General features: G+C 42.3%; 1 protein-coding gene across 2 annotated transcripts in view; it reads right to left on the reverse strand.

Annotated features, from left to right (window-relative positions):
* CERS5 (ceramide synthase 5) overlaps positions 1 to 19,868 on the reverse strand; it is a 30,896-nt gene extending 11,028 nt beyond the window's left edge. The window contains exon 1 of one of the 2 annotated variants that reach the window (XM_055336958.1): positions 19,536 to 19,858. In XM_055336958.1, coding sequence (XP_055192933.1) covers positions 19,536 to 19,732 — 197 coding nt within the window. In that variant the 5' untranslated portion in view covers positions 19,733 to 19,858. Of the gene's footprint in view, positions 1 to 19,535 lie in introns of both variants that reach the window. The other variant, XM_055336959.1, reaches the window with a different exon arrangement.
* Positions 19,869 to 20,109: the final 241 nt, after the last annotated feature.

The following is a 20,109-nucleotide window of genomic DNA, read 5'->3' on the forward strand; positions in this document are numbered from 1 at the left end:
AGATCTTAATTGGAGGGCAAAGTAGAACTGAGACTGTGTTCTTCCTAAATACAAATATCTTGGGTCTTGGTCACCTTCATGACTAATCAAAAGATTATGGAAATAGGGCAGCCCGGTTGGCTCAGCGGTTTTAGCAATGCCTTCAGCCCAGGGCGTTATCCTGAAGACCGGAGATTGAGTCCCGCGTCGGGCTCCCTGCATGGAACCTGCTTCTCCCTCTGCCTGTGTCTCTGCCTCTCTCCCTGTGTGTCTCTAATGAATAAATAAAATCTTAAAAAAAAATTATGGAAATATGGAAATACTTAGAACTTTCAGTAGCCTGGAAGGAAATTAGAGATGGGAAATAAATTACCTATTAGTATTTAGTTTCTAATCCCCAATCTACCACTAATAAGTCATATAAACTTTATCTAGTCACTTAACTCTTTGGGTCTTGGTTTGATCGTTTAGAAGAAATAATGAGATGATTCCTAAGATTTTGTATTTATGATTCCATGGTGTTATCATTGATTATAGTTAATTTTTAACTTGTAGATCTTTGAAAATAAGGAACTGTTCTTTGGTTCTTCAAGAAAGATCTCTCTTTTGGGATGCCTGGGTGGCTCAGCAGTTGAGTGTCTGCCTTTGGCTCAGGGTGTGATCCCAGATTTCTGGGATCGGCCTCCTTGTATGGAGCCTGCTTTTCTTCCCTCTGCCTGTGCTGTCTCTCATGAATAAATAAATAAAATCTTAAAAAAAAGAAAAGAAAAGAAAAGAAAAAAGATCTCTCTTGGGGCACCTGGCTGGCTCAGAAGGTAGAGTATATGACTCTTGATCTCAAGGTTGTGAGTTCAGTGTACATGTTGGGCATACAGTTTATTAAAAAATAAAAAATAAAGAGGGCACTTCAGTGGGTCAGTTGGTTAAGCGTCCGAGTCTTGATCTCAGAGTTGTGACTTCAAGCCTTGTGTTGGGCTCCACACTGAATGTGGAGCCTGCTGAAAGAAAGAGAGAAAAAGACAGAAAAATCTCTCTTCTCCACAACCATAAACTTCTGTGAGCATTAGCTCTAGGAAAAACTCTATGTAGTCACTTTCAGGATAAGTCAAAACCAGTTTTAGTTCTCTTAGCATCTTAAGGAGTCCCTAGATGACATTGTGACTGGGAAGTATAAGATGGAGTGCTCTTGACCTATTTTCTTGATCTGCATTTGAATCCAGAATTTATCTCTAAGGGAGGGACTGAGAATAAGAAACTTTATTATTTTCCTCTGTGAAAACCTATCACCAAAGTTAATCAAAAGATTATGTTATGAGCCATGGAGAAGTATTTATTCAGAGCACAAAGTTAGCCACATTTGTAGCCTATTCTCACCTCTTTCACACAGGTGGTGCAAAAGTTTCATTCAAATACCAACACTAAAAAAAACAAAAACAAAAACAAAAAAAAACAAATACCAACACTAGTAGATACTTTAATTTATACTTCCTGTATATTATTCTGTGTACCAAATTGTTAGCATCCTACTCATGTTTAAAAACATTATGAACACAGAATATACAGAGAATAATGTTTTTGTTTACCATGGTTCTGTGTCTGTGCTCAGTAGTTGCTCAGTAACTGACAAGTGACAGGTCTTGCAAATCCTACCCTTGCTCTAGTGGAACTCAGTTGGGACCTAGGATTGATCAGCATCCAGAGGAGTAATGAAGTCAGTCATTCTTTCCTTTTGAGTTGGTGCTGTATGAGAGACAAAAGCACTGTCTCCTCTCATCTACATTAATTATACGAAGAGGTAGATCGAATAACAGAAATAGCCTTTCCAATTCCTACTCTTGCTCCCTGATCTAGGGATCTTCCTCAACCCAGAAGCAGTCAGGTGATGAATGCCCTGAAGCTAGATTTTACCAGCTACGAGACTCTGTGAGTTACTCACCTATAGAATGGAGATGATATCTACTTCACAGGGTTATTTTAAAAATGAGATGACATGACCCATGCCTAACCTAGTATCTGATATTTAGTAAACATTCATTAAAAGGCAGCTGCTATTACTATTATTATTATTTTGGAAGGCAGCTATTATTTTTACCAGAAACAGTTCAGTCTTCGTTCTACCTGATGCTATCTCTGGCAGAAGGCAAAAAGAGAAATAATTCTTTTTTTTTTTTTTTAAGATTTTATCATTTATTTGACAGAGAGAGCGAGCATAAGCAAGGGGGAAGGGAGGGAGAAGCAGGCTCCCTGCTGATGTGGGGCTTGATCCCAGGATTCTGGGATCATGACCAGAGCCAAAGGCAGATGCTTAATAGACTGAGCCACCCAGGTGCCCCAAGAAGTTTTCTTTCATACAACAGGGACAAGTTTGTACCCTGCTCACCTGGGCGAAGCCAAGATAATTTTTATTTTATTTTATTATCTGGACCTTGGAGTGGACTTAATATCCTAAAGTTGTAATTGGCTCATATCCTGACCTCATTAGTTTGCAGAGTGCAATGAAAGACTGTCACTGGCATCCAGTCAGTTACAGTTATACAGATACAGACCCTGAAAATTTATCTATTTGACAAATCTTATGAAGCACCTATTTTGTGCTACAGCATGAAGCACAAAACCATAAATAAGGAGTTATGATTGGAAAATAATCTTTTTCTGATAAAAATTAAATACATAGATTTATTTATGTACTTAATGAGTCACCTTGCTGAAGAAAGTGAAATTAGGTAGTCATTTTTTTTTTTCTGAGAGAGAGAGAGAGAGACAGGCAGAGGAAGAAGCAGGCTCCATGCAGGCAGCCTGACATGAGACTCGATCCCAGGTCTCCAGGATCACATCCTGGGCTGAAGGTGGCGCTAAACCGCTGAGCCACCTGGGCTGCCGGGTAGTCATTCTTTCTGTTAGATAGGCACTTAAACCAAAGCATGTCGTAGAGACTCGCAGGATTTCAGAGACCCTTTCAGGAGTCTACAACACTCTCATAATCATTCTATAACTTCATAATAGTTCTTTTCTCTCTCATTCTCTCATGAGCGTACAGTGTAATTTTCCATAGGTTACATGACATTGCAATAGACTGAATGCAGAAGCTGACATGAGAATACAGCTTCCAAATGACTAGAGACAAAAATGTAAAATAATGCTATTCTCATATTTTTTTGTTTTAGAAAATATTTTTCATGAAATATTGGTTATAATGCCAATGTAATCAATTTATTGTCATTTATAAATAAATAACATTTTTTTAACATTTCCATTTTAATTTAACCCATGTTAATATTATCCATATAAACATAAATTCTCAGGGCACCTGGATGGCTCAGTAGTTGAACATCTGCCTTTGGCTCAGGTTGTGATCCCAGGGTCCTGGGATCAAGTCCCTCTCAGGCTTCCAAAGGGGGTAGGCCTCCTTCTCCTTCTGCCTGTGTCTCTGCTTCTCTCTCTGTGTCTCTCATGAATAAATAAAATCTTTAAAAAATAATAATAAACTCTCTTGGATCCTTAATTTTTAAGAGTGTAAAAGATTCCTGACATCACGGTTTGAAAACTGCTGTGCTGGATGACACTGAGAAATCAAATTTGTCTTGTGATTTTTTTTTATCCTCTCCAGGATCAATTTGTTGCCCAAGTTTTAAAATAATTTGAAAAACCAGATTTCCCTTTGCTTGCAGGTCTGAATTAGTAGGCATTTAGTGCCCTTAATAAATGGTAAGTTACTCCTTTCCATTGCCACTCCAGGAACAGGAGTCTAATGATCCAATCTGATTGTAACATATCTATTCTGCTTCATATACATCATTTCATTCTGCCCTTTTCCTGCCCTCTAGATACATGGCAGCAGCTGACTGAGGCCTGGGCTAATTAAGATGAAATTACTTACTACCTTGCTTTTTCATACCAAAGACAGGAGCTCTACTATCTTTGTGATTCACTACAACATCACTGATAGACATGAACTAAACACAGATCTATTTCAAAGTATAGATCAAGCTTCTCAACTGGTATATCATGGCAAGTAATATACTTGAGCTATATTAATCTTGAGATACTGCTCTTACTTAGCTCTCAGGCTGATCCATGGGGCCCATGGTAGTCAGGAAACCTTAGTCTATAGCCTTTTTTTTGGGAAATCAGCATTTTATTATTATTATTTTTTTAAGATTTTTTATTTTTATTTATTGACACACACACACACACACACACACACACACACACACACACAGAGAGAGAAAGAGGCAGAGACATAGGCAGAGGGAGAAGCAGGCTCCATGCAGGGAACCTGATGTGGGACTTGATCCTGGATCTCCAGGATCACCCCCCAGGCTGCAGGCGGCGCTAAACTGCTGTGCCACCAGGACTGCTCAGTCTATATAGCCTTTGGCCTCAAATATTGCACTGTGCTATACACAAATCATTTTCTATGTGTGCAGCAACATGATTAGGTTGGAAAGCAGCAGCTCGGATAAATTTCTGGAAAACTATTAAGTATCAAAATTTATATATAAAAAAGAAAAATTACCATCAAAGAAATCAAAATAGGGAATGAAGAGAAAAATACCATAAAAAGACAAAGATCTTATACAGACTGATGAGGATGGTATATCACTAGAGTATTGAGTAACAATATCTGAACCTGAATGCTCACCATTACACATACACACACAAAGGAAAGAAGATAGCGATTTTTTAAAAAGACTTAAGAGAGAGAAGTTAGGGGGAGAGGGGCAGGGCAAGCGGGAGAAGACAACTCCCTGCTGAGCCGGGAGCCCCATGTGGGGCTTGATGTCAGGACCCTAGGATCATGATCTGAGCCAAAGGCAGATACCTAACTGACTAAGCCATCCATGTACTCTCCCCCTGCCCACCTTTTTTTTTTTTTTAAATAAAGATTTTATTTATTTATTCATGAGAGACAGAGAGAGAGAGAGGCAGAGACACAGGCAGAGGGAGAAGCAGGCTCCATGCAGGAAGTTTGATGTGGGACTTGATCCGGGAATCCAGAATCATGCCCTGGGCTGAAGGCAGGCGCCAAACTGCTGAGCCACTCAGGGATCCTCCTGCAACTGAATTCTTAATAAACCAATCACATTAAAAGCTTAAGTGGCAAGGTACCTGGGTAGCTCAGTCAGTTAAGTGTCTATTTTCAGCTCAGGTCATGATTCCAGCGTCCTGGGACTGAGCCCTGCATCGGGCTCCCTACTCCTCGGGCTCCCTACTCCTCGGGAAGCCTGCTTCTCCCTCTCCCTCTGCATCCAATTCCCCTGCCTGTGCTCACACTCTCAAATAAATAAATAAAATCTTAAAAAAAATTTTTGAGCCACTTCTGTAGGGTAGAAAGAGGGAAAAGTAAAAAAGACATTCAGGTAGCTGGAACAGCATGCATTAGAAATAAGAAACTGTGTTTAGAGAACTTTGCAAAGTTCAAATCTGGGGCTGGCAACAGGGAAAAAAAACTATACAGGTAGGTAGAGGCCAGGTCACGAGTGCCTTATGCGTTATGCTAAGCGTGAACTTTATCCGATAGTTGATGAAGAGTCATTGCAAGGCTTTAGGCAGGGCTCGAGAAAAGATACAGATTTGTATATTAACAAAGGAATGCCATCAGTTATAGTCTGTTGTAAAAACTCCATGCTATAAGTGATAAAGCACTGAACTAAGGCTATAGAAATGGAAAGGACAGATTCAAGAGATGCTGAGAAGGTAAAATTAATAGCACTTGGTGACTGAACAGATGTAGGAAGCAAAAGAAAAGAAAGAGTCAAGCGTTCCTTTCATATTTCTGGCTTGGGAAAACTAAGGTGATTATGGTGTCTCGACTATGTAGAGCAAACAATAAGAAAGCAAATTTAGAGTGATAGGTGAATTCAGTGTTAGGCTGAATTTGAAATGCCCTTGGGACACTGAAATGAAACTATCTAGTAGGCAAATAAACTTGAAAAGGGGCTTGACAGACAGACACACACACACACATACACACACAGATCTAAGAAAGAAAAAAGAGCAAGAGAATGAGAATATAGGTGGTAGCTAAAATTGTAGGAGTGGATGTGATTGCAATAAGAAGGAACACAAAATGAGAAGAAAACCAAGATCAGGATCCTGGGAAATACTAGCATTAAAGGTGAATTTAGAAGCTAGGAAGGCCAGAGCAGAGTCATATCAAATGAGGCAGGCATCGATAAGACAAGGATTTCAATATCCACTGGATTTGGCAATTTGTAAATCTCTGGTAACCTTCACCAAAGACATTCCAGTGGAATTGAGAGAGAGAGAGAGAGAGAGAGAGAGAGAGAGAGAGAGAGAGAGAGAATTACAGCAGTGAAAGGAGGAAGAAGAAAGAAGTGGAAATAGCTAAGATTCTTAAGAATTTTGACTGAGAAGGGAATCCCTTCAACTTCTGGCATTGGAATCACTCTATAAACTAAGATCCCCGTGCTTCAGATCCATTTTCTTCCTGACCAGAAATTTCATTCTATTTATTCTTTTTTTCAGCCTCACTATTTCTTCTCAAGATAACTTAAACATGCTCTTGTTCTCATCTTCAACAGCTCTTCCTGCCCCTCAGATCCTCTGGTGCTCTCCCACCTCACAGCTGAAGTTCTTGGAAAAAGTTCTCTCCTCAAGCCTTCTCTTCTAACTCCCACTCATTCCTCAGCCTTCATCCTCTCTCATCTGGCTTCTGTCCCTACACTCCAATGGCACTGCTCTTGCCAGAGCTGTTAGTGATCTCACTGTGAAATCAAATGGATCCTTTTCAGTCTTCTATCTTACCTGACCACTTGGCATTTTCCCACATTACTGACCATGCCCTCCCTCATGAAATGCTTTTTCCTTAGCTTCTTCTTTATTGACATACTCTTCCTAGTTTTCTCCCCCGTCTCTCTGGCAGTAGAACTATACTGCCTGGTATGCATTGCTAGCTGAGTCACTTGGACATGCTACTTAACTTTCTCTGTGCTCCCGTTTTCTCATCTATAAAATGAGGATAACTGTAATATCCACCTACTTCATAAAGTTACTACGAGGATTTAGTATTTAGCACTCAGAACAGTGCCTAGGACAAATAATTTTTTTTTCAAATAAATATTTATTACATCTTAACTACTGATATTATCAAATGTTGGTTGTCCCCCCCACCCCCCGCTTTTTCCTAAAATGTGCTATTTTCTCACAGCTCTATGCAGGTTCTTTTCTCACTTTACACATTCACTCTGGATGATCTCATTCAATTATAGCAGAAGGTCTCAAAGTATAGTCTACAGACCCCAGAGGGTCCCTGAGATAGCTTCTAGAGTCCCAGAAAGTAAAAACTATTTTCAAAATAATTTTAAGACACTTGCATTTGTTACTGTGTTGACATTTGCAATGACAGTGCAAAGCAACAGTAGGTAAAACTTACAGCACTTGAGCACAAATCGAGGTAGCGGCAGCAAACTGCAGTAATAGTTTTTTTTTTTTTTTTTTTTTTTTTTTTTTGTTTTGTTTTTTTAAGATTTTATTTGGGGATCCCTGGGTGGCCCAGCGGTTTAGCGCCACCTTTGGCCCAGGGCGCAATCCTGGAGTCCCGGGATCGAGTCCCGCATCGGGCTCCTGGCACGGAGCCTGCTTCTCCCTCTGCCTGTGTCTCTGCGTCTCGCAGAGACACAGGCAGAGGGAGAAGCAGGCTCCCTGCGAGGAGCCTGATGCTGAACTCGATCTCAGGACCCCGGGATCACGACCTGAGCCAAAGGCAAATGCTCAACCACTGAGACACCCAGTTGTCCCTGTAGTAATACTTATTGTGTTCTTCCTTGCTATTTCCTCTTTTTTTTTGTTTAAGCCAGTTCACTTAATGTCTTGATGAAGCAATACAATTATTGATTTTAATAAATCTAAGCCTTTGAGTATATATATATATATATTTTTTATTTATGATAGTCACAGAGAGAGTGAGAGAGGCAGAGACATAGGCAGAGGGAGAAGCAGGCTCCATGCACCGGGAGCCTGACGTGGGATTCGATCCCGGGTCTCCAGGATCGCGCCCTGGGCCAAAGGCAGGCGCCAAACCGCTGCGCCACCCAGGGATCCCTGAGTATATTTTTAAAAAGCATTTTGTAATAAAATGGGAAGTACATAGAAAGCACTTTTGCTGTATACCAAAGTATATAGTTGTCTCAAAGAAACACACTTGTTTGACGGAGTTGTGTGCTGAAATAAATCACTTTTTTGACAGAATGCCATTTTTACCTGAAAAAGTGGGGAACAGACAAACCAAGGTTATTTGGATCTAGATATTTAGAAAATATTTTCTTGAAAATGAATAAAATAAGCTTGTCACTTCAAAAAACATTGTTGCCAATGATAAAATTCAAGCTTTCACATGAAAATTAGAATTTTAGAGAACTTATATCCATCTTTCAGCTTGACAACTTCCCAATGCTACAAGCTTCTATGATAAAACTGGTTCTGATGAGATTAACTAATAAGATTTTTAAAATATTGTATAAAGAAATACATTGTATAAAATATTGCATAAAGAATATTGTATAAGGAAATGTATTGACACGTGGGAGATCTATGTAACTCGATGAACCAGTATTTTTCTTTTTCTTAACTGATGTACTCTTATGTACAAAGAGTTAGCATGAAGGAGGTAGGTATCTTGGATATCTGCAGTTAAGGTAGGTTATCTTGGATGACCCAATCAAGGAAGTTCATTTAGTCCAACTTCAGCCTATATTCTTCACATACTGATAGAAACAATGGCAGCACATAATGAGGCTGTATTTCCAGATCAGACTATGCCAGTTTAAGGTGACGTGGCAAGCATGAGAACTCTTGCCAGATTTCCTCAGATGGCTCCAGTAGAGCTGCTGGTGACCCCACCTTGCTCTCGTGGATGCAACAAGACAAAGTGACCAATCCATGATAGCCAATCAAAATTTAAGACAGATAATGAGTTTTAACATTATTATTTTTTAAGATTTTCTTTATTCATAAGAGACACAGAAAGAGAGAGAGTCAGAGACACAGGCAGAGGGAAGCAGGCTCCACGCAGGGAGCCCGACGTGGGACTCAATCCCGCGTCTCCAGGATCATGCCCTGGGCTGAAGGCGGCGCTAAACCGCTGAGCCACCTGGGCTGCCCCAATTTTAACATTAATGAAAAGCTCATTGATAGGGTTTCCTCGATGCAACCAATTATTTAAGAAATACTACTTAGGGGTGCCTGGCTAGCTCAGTTGGTTAAGCATCTGGCTCTTGGTCTCAGCTCAAGTCTTGATCTCAAGGTCATGAGTTCAAGCCCCAGATTGGGCTCCACGCTACTACTTGTTTGTTGTGCTTCAGTATTGTATCAAAGAAAAAATAAGTCCCCTTTCCATGACATATTTGTGAGGCCAGCTTTTATTTTTATACTTCAGCCAAAACAATGTATCACAAGAGATTGAATGCAGAAGCCACAGAGAAAAATCAAACTATCTTTATTAAGTCAGACATGAAAGAGATTTGTAAAAATGTAAAATCAGTGCTGTTCTAAATTTTTTTTTTTTTGGAAAATAATTACTTTTCAAAAATGTTATTCTTGTTAACATGTAACATGGCTATTACTGTTATTTTTAATGAAATAATAAATACATTTCTTAAATTCCTCAACTTTATGTATTTATTTTAATAAATAATATTTAAGAGAGGGAGAGCACAGAGAGAGAAGCAGGCTTCCCACTGAGTAGGGAGCCAAATGTGGGGCTCGATCCCAGGACCCTGATATCATGACCTGAGCTGAAAGGAGATGCTTAACCCACTGTGCCACCCAGTCACCCCTCAACTTTATTTTCAAATATGGAAAAACTGATAGGAATAAGAGATGTTCAATAAATTCAATAAAATAAAGATTTTATTTATTTATTCATGAGAGACACACACATACAGAGAGAGGCAGAGACACAGGCAGAGGAAGAAGCAGGCTCCATGCAGGGAGCCTGATGTGGGACTTGATCCCAGGACTCCAGGATCACGCCCTGGGTCAAAGGTGGCACTAAACTGCTGGGCCACCCAGGCTGCCCGAGATGTTCAGTAAATTCTAAGAATGAAAAAGAATGCTGAGAATAAAAAGTTCAAAAATCACTAAATTATTCATTTATGTGCTGATGACTCCCAACCATATATTATTTGGTGTATCCCTTATACATATGCACCCATGTAAGTGTATTTTTCTGAGTAAATTCTTTTTTCATTTTTTAAGTTTTCAAAGATTTTGTTTTTGGTTTTTGTTTTCTGCTGCCAAAAACTAGGAAAGACAGATTAAAAAAAATATTTTATTTATCTATTTATGAGAAACACAGAGGCAGAGACATAGGTAGAAGGAGAAGCAGGTTCTCCGTAGGAAGCCTCTATTCCAGGTCCCCCGGATCATGACCTGAGCCAAGGGCAGACACTCAACCACTGAGACACCCAGGCGCCTTGAAAGATTTTTAAGAAATCTCTACATTCAGTATAGGGCTTGAACTTACAACCCCACGACTAAGAGTCTCATGCTCTACCGACTGAGCCAGCCAGGCACCCCTTCTGAGTACATTCTTGAGCATAGGATTTGTCATCTACAAACACATATGCTATATACATTAATTGTACATATATATGTATTCTTTGCAGTTTCCTTTGAGGACTATTTTTTTTAATTGGCAAATTTGCTCTTAAAGTAAAAGCAGACTTCTAAAAAAAGAAAAAGACTTCTATAATATATATTACCCTAAACTATAGCAAGTCACACACCATGTATTTTTTTTTTAATTTTTTAAATTTATTTATAATAGTCACACAGAGAGAAAGAGAGAGAGAGAGAGAGGCAGAGACAGGCAGAGGGAGAAGCAGGCTCCATGCACCGGGAGCCCGACGCGGGACTCGATCCCGGGTCTCCAGGATCGCGCCCTGGGCCAAAGGCAGGCGCCAAACCGCTGCGCCACCCAGGGATCCCAACACACCATGTATTTATAGCAGATTATTCTTCCCTCCTTCTCCCACTTTCATCAGATTTATCTTCCCTTAGACCTATTAACAGGGCCTTAAAGCATTAAGATGACTAATACCTGTGCAATGTGATATACCTACCAGGTGCTGTGATGAGAAGGATCAGCATTCTGCTTACATTAACTTCTCTGTAAGGGTCAAAAGTCTTTAGATAGTAAATTACATACTGTATTATGTTAAAATGCTTTAGATAGATACAATTTAAGACTAAGTTGTAGTATCATTGTATAGTAGTGAGTGAATATTTTACTTGCTATAGAGAGCAGCAGGCTTCAAAATGTGATTGAAGAACAGCTCGGGGTCCCTGAGACTCTCATTGTTAAAATAATTTCTCCCTCTCCAACTATATCTATATACATACATTTCTTTCATTACACATATTTATCTTTTTAGGGTTTTTTTTGGGGGGGGTGGGACAGAGGGAGAGAGAGAGAGAGAGAATCTTTTTTTTTTTAAAGATTTTATTTATTCATGAAAGACACACACACAGAGAGAGAGAGGAACAGACACATGCAGGGAGCCTGACATGGGACTCGGTCCCAGGTCTCCAGGATCACACCCTGGGCCAAAGGCGGTGCTAAACCGCTGAGCCACCAGGGCTGCCCGGAGAGAGAGAATCTTAAGCAGGCTCCAAGCCCAGTGCTTAATCCAGCACAGAGCAGGACTGGGGGTTCCATCTCACAATCCTGAGATCCTGACCTGAGCCAAAATCAAGAGTCGGATGCTTAACTAACTATGCCACCCATCATTACAAATAATTTACCTTTTTAGGGATCCCTGGGTGGCGCAGCGGTTTGGCGCCTGTCTTTGGTTCAGGGCGCAATTCTGGAGACCCAGGATCGAATCCCATATCGGGCTCCCGGTGCATGGAGCCTGCTTCTCCCTCTGCCTATGTCTCTGCCTCTCTCTCTCTCTCTCTCTGTGACTATCATAAATAAATAAATTAAAAAAAATAATTTACCTTTTTAAAATGGACAAGTGACCATACAACTTAATGTATTTGCTTAAAGTAGAAACACAAATGTCCAAGTGCCAAGAGGTGGTTAACAAGAAACTCTTCCTTATGCCTTACGAAGTTTTTACCATCCTATAGAGTCCAAGAAACAAGTGTTTGTTAGTGAGACATTAAGTCTACATTTTAGTTAATGACTATTAAAAGGAAGTGAACCCACCTCCTCCAAACTCTCATAACAGCCTTGTGTATATGTTTATTACACTGTATCTTAAATCACTGATTTTCTTGCTTTCTTCCTACGAGCAAACACCATGACTTATTCACGTTTTTATCTGTGGCACGTAGCTTGACATCTGGCATATACTAAGCTCTCAATAAATAATTGCTGAAGAAAAAAGAAAATGGATAGAAACTTAATTCTCAAATAAAAGGTGAAGTGTTTTAAGGAATTGTGCCCACTTGTCCTCCTGAGTCATCAGATAACCTGCCAGCTCCATGTAGGAGAAGGTCATAGATTTCTGGAATCAGTAGAAATTCAAGTTAACCAATTTCAGTATAACTGGAAATTTCATAGCCACAACAACCTGATTGGGTTTGAGTCCCTCTGTGCTGACTAAGTGAGACTTCTTACAACTGCTGACACTACCCAAAAGCCAAAAGACTACAAACAATACCCCTTTATAAAAAAAAAAGATTTTAGGGGATCCCTGGGTGGCTCAGTGGTTTGGCGTCGGCCTTCAGCCCAGGGCATGATCCTGGAGTCCCAGGATTGAGTCCCATGTCAGGCTCTCTGAGTGGAGCCTGCTTCTCCCTCTGCCTGTGTCTCTGCCTGCTGCCTGTGTGTGTGTCTCTCTCTCTCTCATGAATAAATAAATAAAATCTTTAAAAAATAATAAAAAATAATAAAAGATTTTATTTATTTCAGAGAGAGAGAGAGAGCATGAGCAAGAGGGAGGGGCAGAGGGAGAGGGAGAAGCAGACTCCCTACAGAGCAGGGAGGCCGATGTGAGGCTCAATCCCAGGACTCCCAAGATCATGACCAACTGAGACACTCAGGTGCCCAGGAATACCCTTTTTAAGAAACTCCATAATTTTGAGAACAGATAAAATACTGTGATTGTTCTTAATGTCTTATCAGGGCTGTGCAGCACCCCATGTACATTTAACTACTTGACAAACTTGTTTGTTTACAGATCTTTACTCAACTAAGAAAATATATGCAGAAAAGCAAGACTACAGAGATGCTTGGCTAGACTGTCAATAACTCAGTGATTACTCAAAACAGACTATAACTAGTCATTTATATCATTCAGGAAATGATTTACATTTTAAAAAAAGATTTTATTTATTTATTCATGAGAGACACACAGAGAGAGGCAGAGACGTGGGCAGAGGGAGAAGCAGGCTCCATGCAGGGAGCCCGAATGGGACGGATATAAGGTCTCCAGGATCACACCCTGGGCTGAAGGCAGTGCTAAACCGCTGAGCCACCGGGGCTGCCCTGATTTACATTTTTAAACCCCATTTTTACCACAATTTTTAGAAAGACCTGTTGTTTAAAGCAATGTCTGAGATATTTAGGCCTGATCACCTTCTGGTCCTAAAAAAAAAATGAATCAAATTTGAATTTACATTAAAATTCTTTTTAGTTATAAATATGTTTGAATTACTATCAGCATTGTTCAGAATATAATGGAGACCACATATATAATTTAAAATTTTCTAACAGACACATTCAGAGAAGGAAAAAAGAAACAGGCAAAATTGATAACATACTTTAGCTTGATATATCCAAAATATAATCACATCAATATATAATCAATGTTAAAAATTGAGATATATTTGAGATACATTACATTCCCCCCCCTTTCCAAAATCCCTGTATTTTGCATTTAGAACACATGTAACTAACACATCACATTTGGACTCATCACATTTGAAATACTCAAAAGCTAGTAGCTACTGTACTAGTTAGTGGCTACTGTAGCGAACAGCACACTTTTAGATAATTCAGAGAGAATTCTTCACATCTAGGAAAACTGTCTTTGTTTCTAGGAAAGCTGGTTTCAGATTTTTTTTTTAGTTAGACGTGATTATGGTTAACTCCTTTTTTTTTTAATTTTTTTTATTATCTATTTATGATAGTCACAGAGAGAGAGAGAGAGAGAGAGAGAGGCAGAGACACAGGCAGAGTGAGAAGCAGGCTCCATGCACCGGGAGCCCGACGTGGGACTCGATCCCGGGTCTCCAGGATCGCGCCCTGGGCCAAAGGCAGGCGCCAAACCGCTGCGCCACCCAGGGATGGTTAACTGGTTAACTCCTTTTGCAGTAACATTTCAATTGATCTCCCCAAAGATAAAGCAAGAGTGAATTCAAAAAGAGTCCAAAACTCAGTGCAGGGCAGCCTTTATCTGCCTAAAAATACCTCTGGAGAGGAAGCCAAAATGAGGTACATCTCCCTTTCTACTCTCTAAGAAGGGTGCAGATTTCACCTGCTGGCCTCCTCTTCATTACTTTCTTCTTTACCCATCTAGGAGTCCTCAGTTTTCGGAATCAGGAAGTGGCTAAAGCAAAAGTATCTGACATGTTTCTTTTCTGTGACAAATATATTGTCTCCAGGGATAAGTCAGGAACCTGATCTCAGGCATGACAGTATTCAGTTTTCTGCAGAGCATCGACACCCCCGAACACAAAGGGTTGGGGAAAGAAGTTTACCCAGAAAAGAGGAAGGACACATAAGGCTTCTGATCATCTGGAGTTTATCAAGAGGTGGATTCTTAGATAAGGGAAGGGCCACATGATCGTCTTTTCCAGTCTTGCTCTGCTGGATCTGCAAATCTGATTTACATCTGTGATTTACAATTCAATAACACCCAATAGAATACTTTTAGGGATGCAATGAAATGAGCAGGCTTCTTTCCAGCCTAGTCAGCAGCTATGTCCATTCTTCCTAATGCCTCTCTAACCCTGTCTGAAGGACCCATTAATATCGGGTTGCAATGCTGTGTCCTGACATGGATCTGGGAGGAAGGCAGCCGGCCTGTCAGGTAGAGGAAAAAAGTTCTTCCTCTGATTAGCGGAAGTGGGGGGAAACAAGAAAAAGAAAAAAGGCAGTATGTAGCAGAGGTTGCAAGGCTTACAAGAAGATGAAATGAGCAGTTGAGAAACGTGCACAGGAAAAATGAGTCACTGCTCTTGTTGCCAGTTACATGACAGGCCAGCAAGTGAATCTGTTCAGTCTCCTGTGACAGAGAATGATAATGAGAAGGCTCTTTACACACCCCAGTGAGGTGGCTTTGGAAGAAGACAGAAGAGGGGATTGGAATAATGAATGAGTAACAAGGAGAGCTCTAATCTTTCTCCTGCATAATTCACAAAATAATTTTCTTCTGGTAACACAAAGCTCCTATTGGAATACCATATTCAAAATAAATGAGCCAGTATAGCTCCGATGGTGTCAATATTAAGTCTCAAGCTCCACTTGATCCCAAGAAACAAGTGCTCAAGTGACTAGATATTAAATTTCAAACAATTTTATCATGAACATAATAGGATAAGAAGTTTTGAAGTTTTAAAGAACACATGGAAGAGTTTCTTATCCCCGTGTTGATAGGACACAGGGTAGTGTGAATACGTGTATGGGGACAGGGGAGAAAGAAAAAAGCTGTAGAAAGGTGCACAACATGCAAATATAGTATGATGAAATTTAACCACAGAAACAAAGGAATTTTAGTTTTGCCTCTTTCAGTCAAGCCAAACATCTCCTTCAGGTTGAAGATCTAGATTCCAGTCACTCCTCTGGGCATCTGTATAGATAAGGATGGACCCTTCTCAAACATTCAGTAGATATTTACTGACCACATGCTACACCCGAGGCATTTTGCAAGGCTAAGGCCATCACAATACAACCACTGAACAGAGGCCCACAAAGGAAAGCCTCCTCCATTCTTTGGTAGGTAACAGTCTCCAGCCTGCAGTTCTTCAGCAAAATAGTTGGCTAGATACAAACACTTTATTATGCTCAGGTGGCTTTTCAAGTCATCCTTATCAGATAATAGTTCTTCAGGGAATGTGGGAACTTAAAAAAAAAAAAAATGCTTAGTGTGGTTGATGAAAAGGATGAGAAAGTAAGACCAAACTATAAATGCTGTTTGTTCTTTGGGAGATTTTTTTTTTAAAGTTTATTTATTTATTTACTAGTAATCTCAACACCTAACCTGAGGCTGGAACTCACCACCCCGAGATTAAGAGTTGCATGCTCGGGATCCCTGGGTGGCGCAGCGGTTTGGCGCCTGCCTTTGGCCCAGGGCGCGATCCTGTAGACCCGGGATCGAATCCCACATCGGGCTCCCGGTGCATGGAGCCTGCTTCTCCCTCCCTCTGCCTGTGTCTCTGCCTCTCTCTCTCTCTGTGACTATCATAAATAAATTAATTAAAAAAAAAAAGTTGCATGCTCTTCCGACTGGGCTAACCAGGGACCCCTATTCCTTGGGGGATTAAGACAACACAAATAGCAATAAATTATCAAGGGACATAGTGTAAAGACTCACTAAAATATGCAGAACAATTTGTTTGCTTTTTTTAAAAATATTTATTTATTTATTTATGATAGTCACAGAGAGAGAGAGAGAGAGAGGCAGAGACACAGGCAGAGAGAGAAGCAGGCCCCATGCACCGGGAGCCCGACGTGGGATTCAATCCCGGGTCTACAGGATCGCGCCCTGGGCCAAAGGCAGGCGCCAAACCGCTGCGCCACCCAGGGATCCCATGCAGAACAATTTGAAACAAAAATTTGAAAATACGATTTTCAAGTCAAATGCATTATATTAAACAACCAAGAATAAGATGAGCATAGGTTTAGTCTCCAAATCCTAGAATACCAGGAAGAGGGGGTTAAATCTTAATCCTTGAAAGAGGGTTTAAGAACAGGAAAAAGATGGCCACATCATCATACAGTGGAAAGAACAAGAGGCTTGGGAAAATGATCTGAATCTTAGTTCTAGTTCCTCCCCCACTCTGAAAAGTTGCAGGGTGTTTCTAAGCTTTAGTTTACTGTCTGTAAAAAAAAAAAAGGGGGGGGGGTTCTAGCTCTTACACTGATTACATGAATCGCTTCTAGAAACCAAGTAGATAGGATTTGAGAAATAAGAAAACACAGGAAGGACAATTAACTGTACTAATATTTCTAATATGTCTTTTACTATAAGAGTGGCTTGGACTACTTTTATGGAAGACCAGTGTAGCAAGAGAGGAACTGATAATCTCTGTCAATTCTACTGCTAAATTAATAGGTTTTATAAAAAAGAAACAAAATAGCAAGACTGCTTCTAGAGTTAAACCTTCCTAAGATCAAACATGAGATGAACAAGATGCCTGACCTTACTAGTCAAGGAATATAATACTAGAATGCTTTCAAGCTCAGTATTCCCAGCCACCTCTACTGTTCTGACACTGGAGCACCGTAGAAACATTCAGATAGAATTCCCATAGGTAAAGGATCCTTTCCAGTGGCTCTGCCAGCGCATATATAAGTCTTCACAGTCATTTAAGAGTACTCTGGAAATCTGAAGATAATGCAAGCTTATATCTTATTTCATTATATGAAATGGATATTTATAAGCAACAAGCTATTTCCACTTACCAATGATGTGAAGAAATTTCCATATTGGTATATATTTATATGAAAAGCAGAAAATCTTTTGGACAATTAAAATTTTCTGTCCTGAATTGTGTTTTTTTCTTTTTTCTCTTTTCTCAGCCCTCATATACAGCTACCAAGGTAGAGAGTACCTGGATCTAGGTTATCGCTAAAAGGGAAAATTGGTTTGTGCCCTCACCCCAAGAATACTTAATACAATTGACTATACTTAAATAAATACTGCATACAGGGGACACCTGGGTGTTTCAGTGGTTGAGCGCCTGCCTTCAGCCCAGGGCATGATCCTGGAGTCCCGGGATCGAGTCCTGCATCAGGCTCTCTGCATGGAGCCTGCCTCTCTCTCTTCCTGTCTCTCTCTCTCTCTCTCTCTCTCTCTGTGTGTGTCTCTCATGAATAAATTAATAAAATCTTAAACAAACAAACAAACAAACCCTGCAACACTAAATTCCCAAGGACCCAGAAAAGGCACTTAGATCTTTCAGTTTCATTTGCTTCAGTTAAAAACATCTTTATTTTTGTACATGAATGTCTGATAGAGCATTTTGGTAACAATACACAAACACTATGAATAAACGGATGAATGACAAGCTAGCTACATATAACAAATATTTTATGAAAGATTAGTCAGAAATAGTAGGCAATCTTGAAAAGTAATCCAAAACACATATTAATTTTTCAGAGCAACATTTGCAATGTAGTCGCATCCTAAAAAGGGCATTTCTGCTCTACAAGAGGGCCAAATGAACAAAAGATGTCAAAGTGCAATCCTCAGAGACCTACCACCTATGTGGAAAGCAGTCTCCTTTCCCGCAGTCTGAGTAGGTTTTTTTGTCCTTTTTTTAAATGATTTTATTTACTTATTCATGAGAGACACACAGAGAGAGAGAGAGGCGGAGACACAGGCAGAGGGAGAAGCAGGCTCCATGCGGGGAGCCCGACGCGGGACTCGATTCAGGGTCCCCAGGATCGCGCCCTGGGTTGAAGGCGGCGCTAAACCGCTGCGCCACCCGGGCTGCCCAGTCTGAGTAGTTTTGATCAAAATCGCCCACAGCTGTGAGTCCACATTATAAAATCACCACACAAAGTCCCTGTAAACGTTTCATCTGAGCAGATACCAACCGCTCAGAGAAAAGCGAAATCACTTTTACCAAGAACACACGGTCGGGAAAAGAATGTTGTGACTCTGCTAAACTCCCTGGGAAGCCGGCTCGAGACCCGTGTCCTCTCGGAAGCCCTACGGCTCCATCCTTTTGAGGGACCGCTCCTTGCACCTCCGGCCTCAAGCCTGTCCCGCGACTCCCCTGACACCTTCCCATACTTTGGAAGCCTCAGGCTCCACCACGCCTCATCCCCACCGGACTTCTCTCCCGCGGGCTCCGGCAGCAGTTTCTGGAAACACACACACGTCCGTGAACGGGCAAACCGAGACAAACCAAGGCCTGGGGCCTAACCCCGCTCCCCTCAACTCTCAGAACCTGCTCCTTTCGCTCGGAAGCGCGGACTTCTACGTTAACCCCTCAGCTTCCACAGCCCCGACCAGTTCTGGCTCCCGTGGCCCTTCCTCGTTTCTCGCTTCGGGTGTTGGGCCGCAGCTCACACTCACGGTTTGCCGCCCGGACAATCTCTGGAGGCTGGCAGCAGGCCTAGAAGACCCGCCAGGCGACCGCCGGGACCTGAGGCGGGGAGGCCCCGCATCGCCCTCCCCGCCCCCCTCGGTCCACACCCCAAACTCTGTCAGTGCCTCCTGGGCTCCGCGAACACCTCGGCCCCCTGCGAGCATCCCGCGCCGCGGCCCAGGCCCTCCCAGCCCCCTGCTTCCGGGCTTTCCCGGCAGTTCTGCTTCCGGAGCTCGGCCTCCCCACCAGCCGGCCCCTCCGGCCCCGGCCCGCGCCCCGCGCCCCGGGCCCCGGGCCTCCCCGCCGCTCGCTTGCGGACTCACCGCTCGAAGAGAAGCCGCACGGAGAATATGCCCGCCGCCACCGGGAACACCGAGAGGATGTGCCGCGCCCGCGGGTAGCCGTAGCCGTCGCCCGGCCCCTCAAGGTCGGCCCAGCTCACGTTCTGGGGCAGCCAGAAGCGTTCGCTCCACAGCCAGCCCCACAGCAGGCCCAGGGCTCCCGTCACCGCTGTCGCCATCTTACTCCCACCCCGCGGCCGCCGCCGCCACAGCCTTAGCTGCCGCCGCAGCCAACGGAACCCGCGGGGAGGCGGCCCCGGGGCGGGGCCGGGCCGGCGGCCACCCCCTTCCGGCCCCTTCCCGTCCCGGGCAAGTCTCAGCCCGCCTCCTCCGGGGGGCCGGGCCTCTCCACCGCCCATCTTGCCACCCCGCCCACCCACCTTCCGGACTGCCGGCCGCCGAGCCGCGTCTCCTTGGGACTCCGCCCCAGCGAGGCCACGCCCACACCGCGCGGCCACGCCCACACCGCGCGGCCACGCCCACGACCCGCCCCCGCCGGGCCCTCATTGGTCCCGCCCATTTTTGCCCCGGGTTTCGCCGCGGCTCTCGCTGCTCT

This window comes from Nyctereutes procyonoides, unplaced genomic scaffold, assembly GCF_905146905.1.
Source record: "Nyctereutes procyonoides isolate TBG_1078 unplaced genomic scaffold, NYPRO_anot_genome, whole genome shotgun sequence".
Lineage (NCBI taxonomy): Eukaryota > Metazoa > Chordata > Mammalia > Carnivora > Canidae > Nyctereutes > Nyctereutes procyonoides.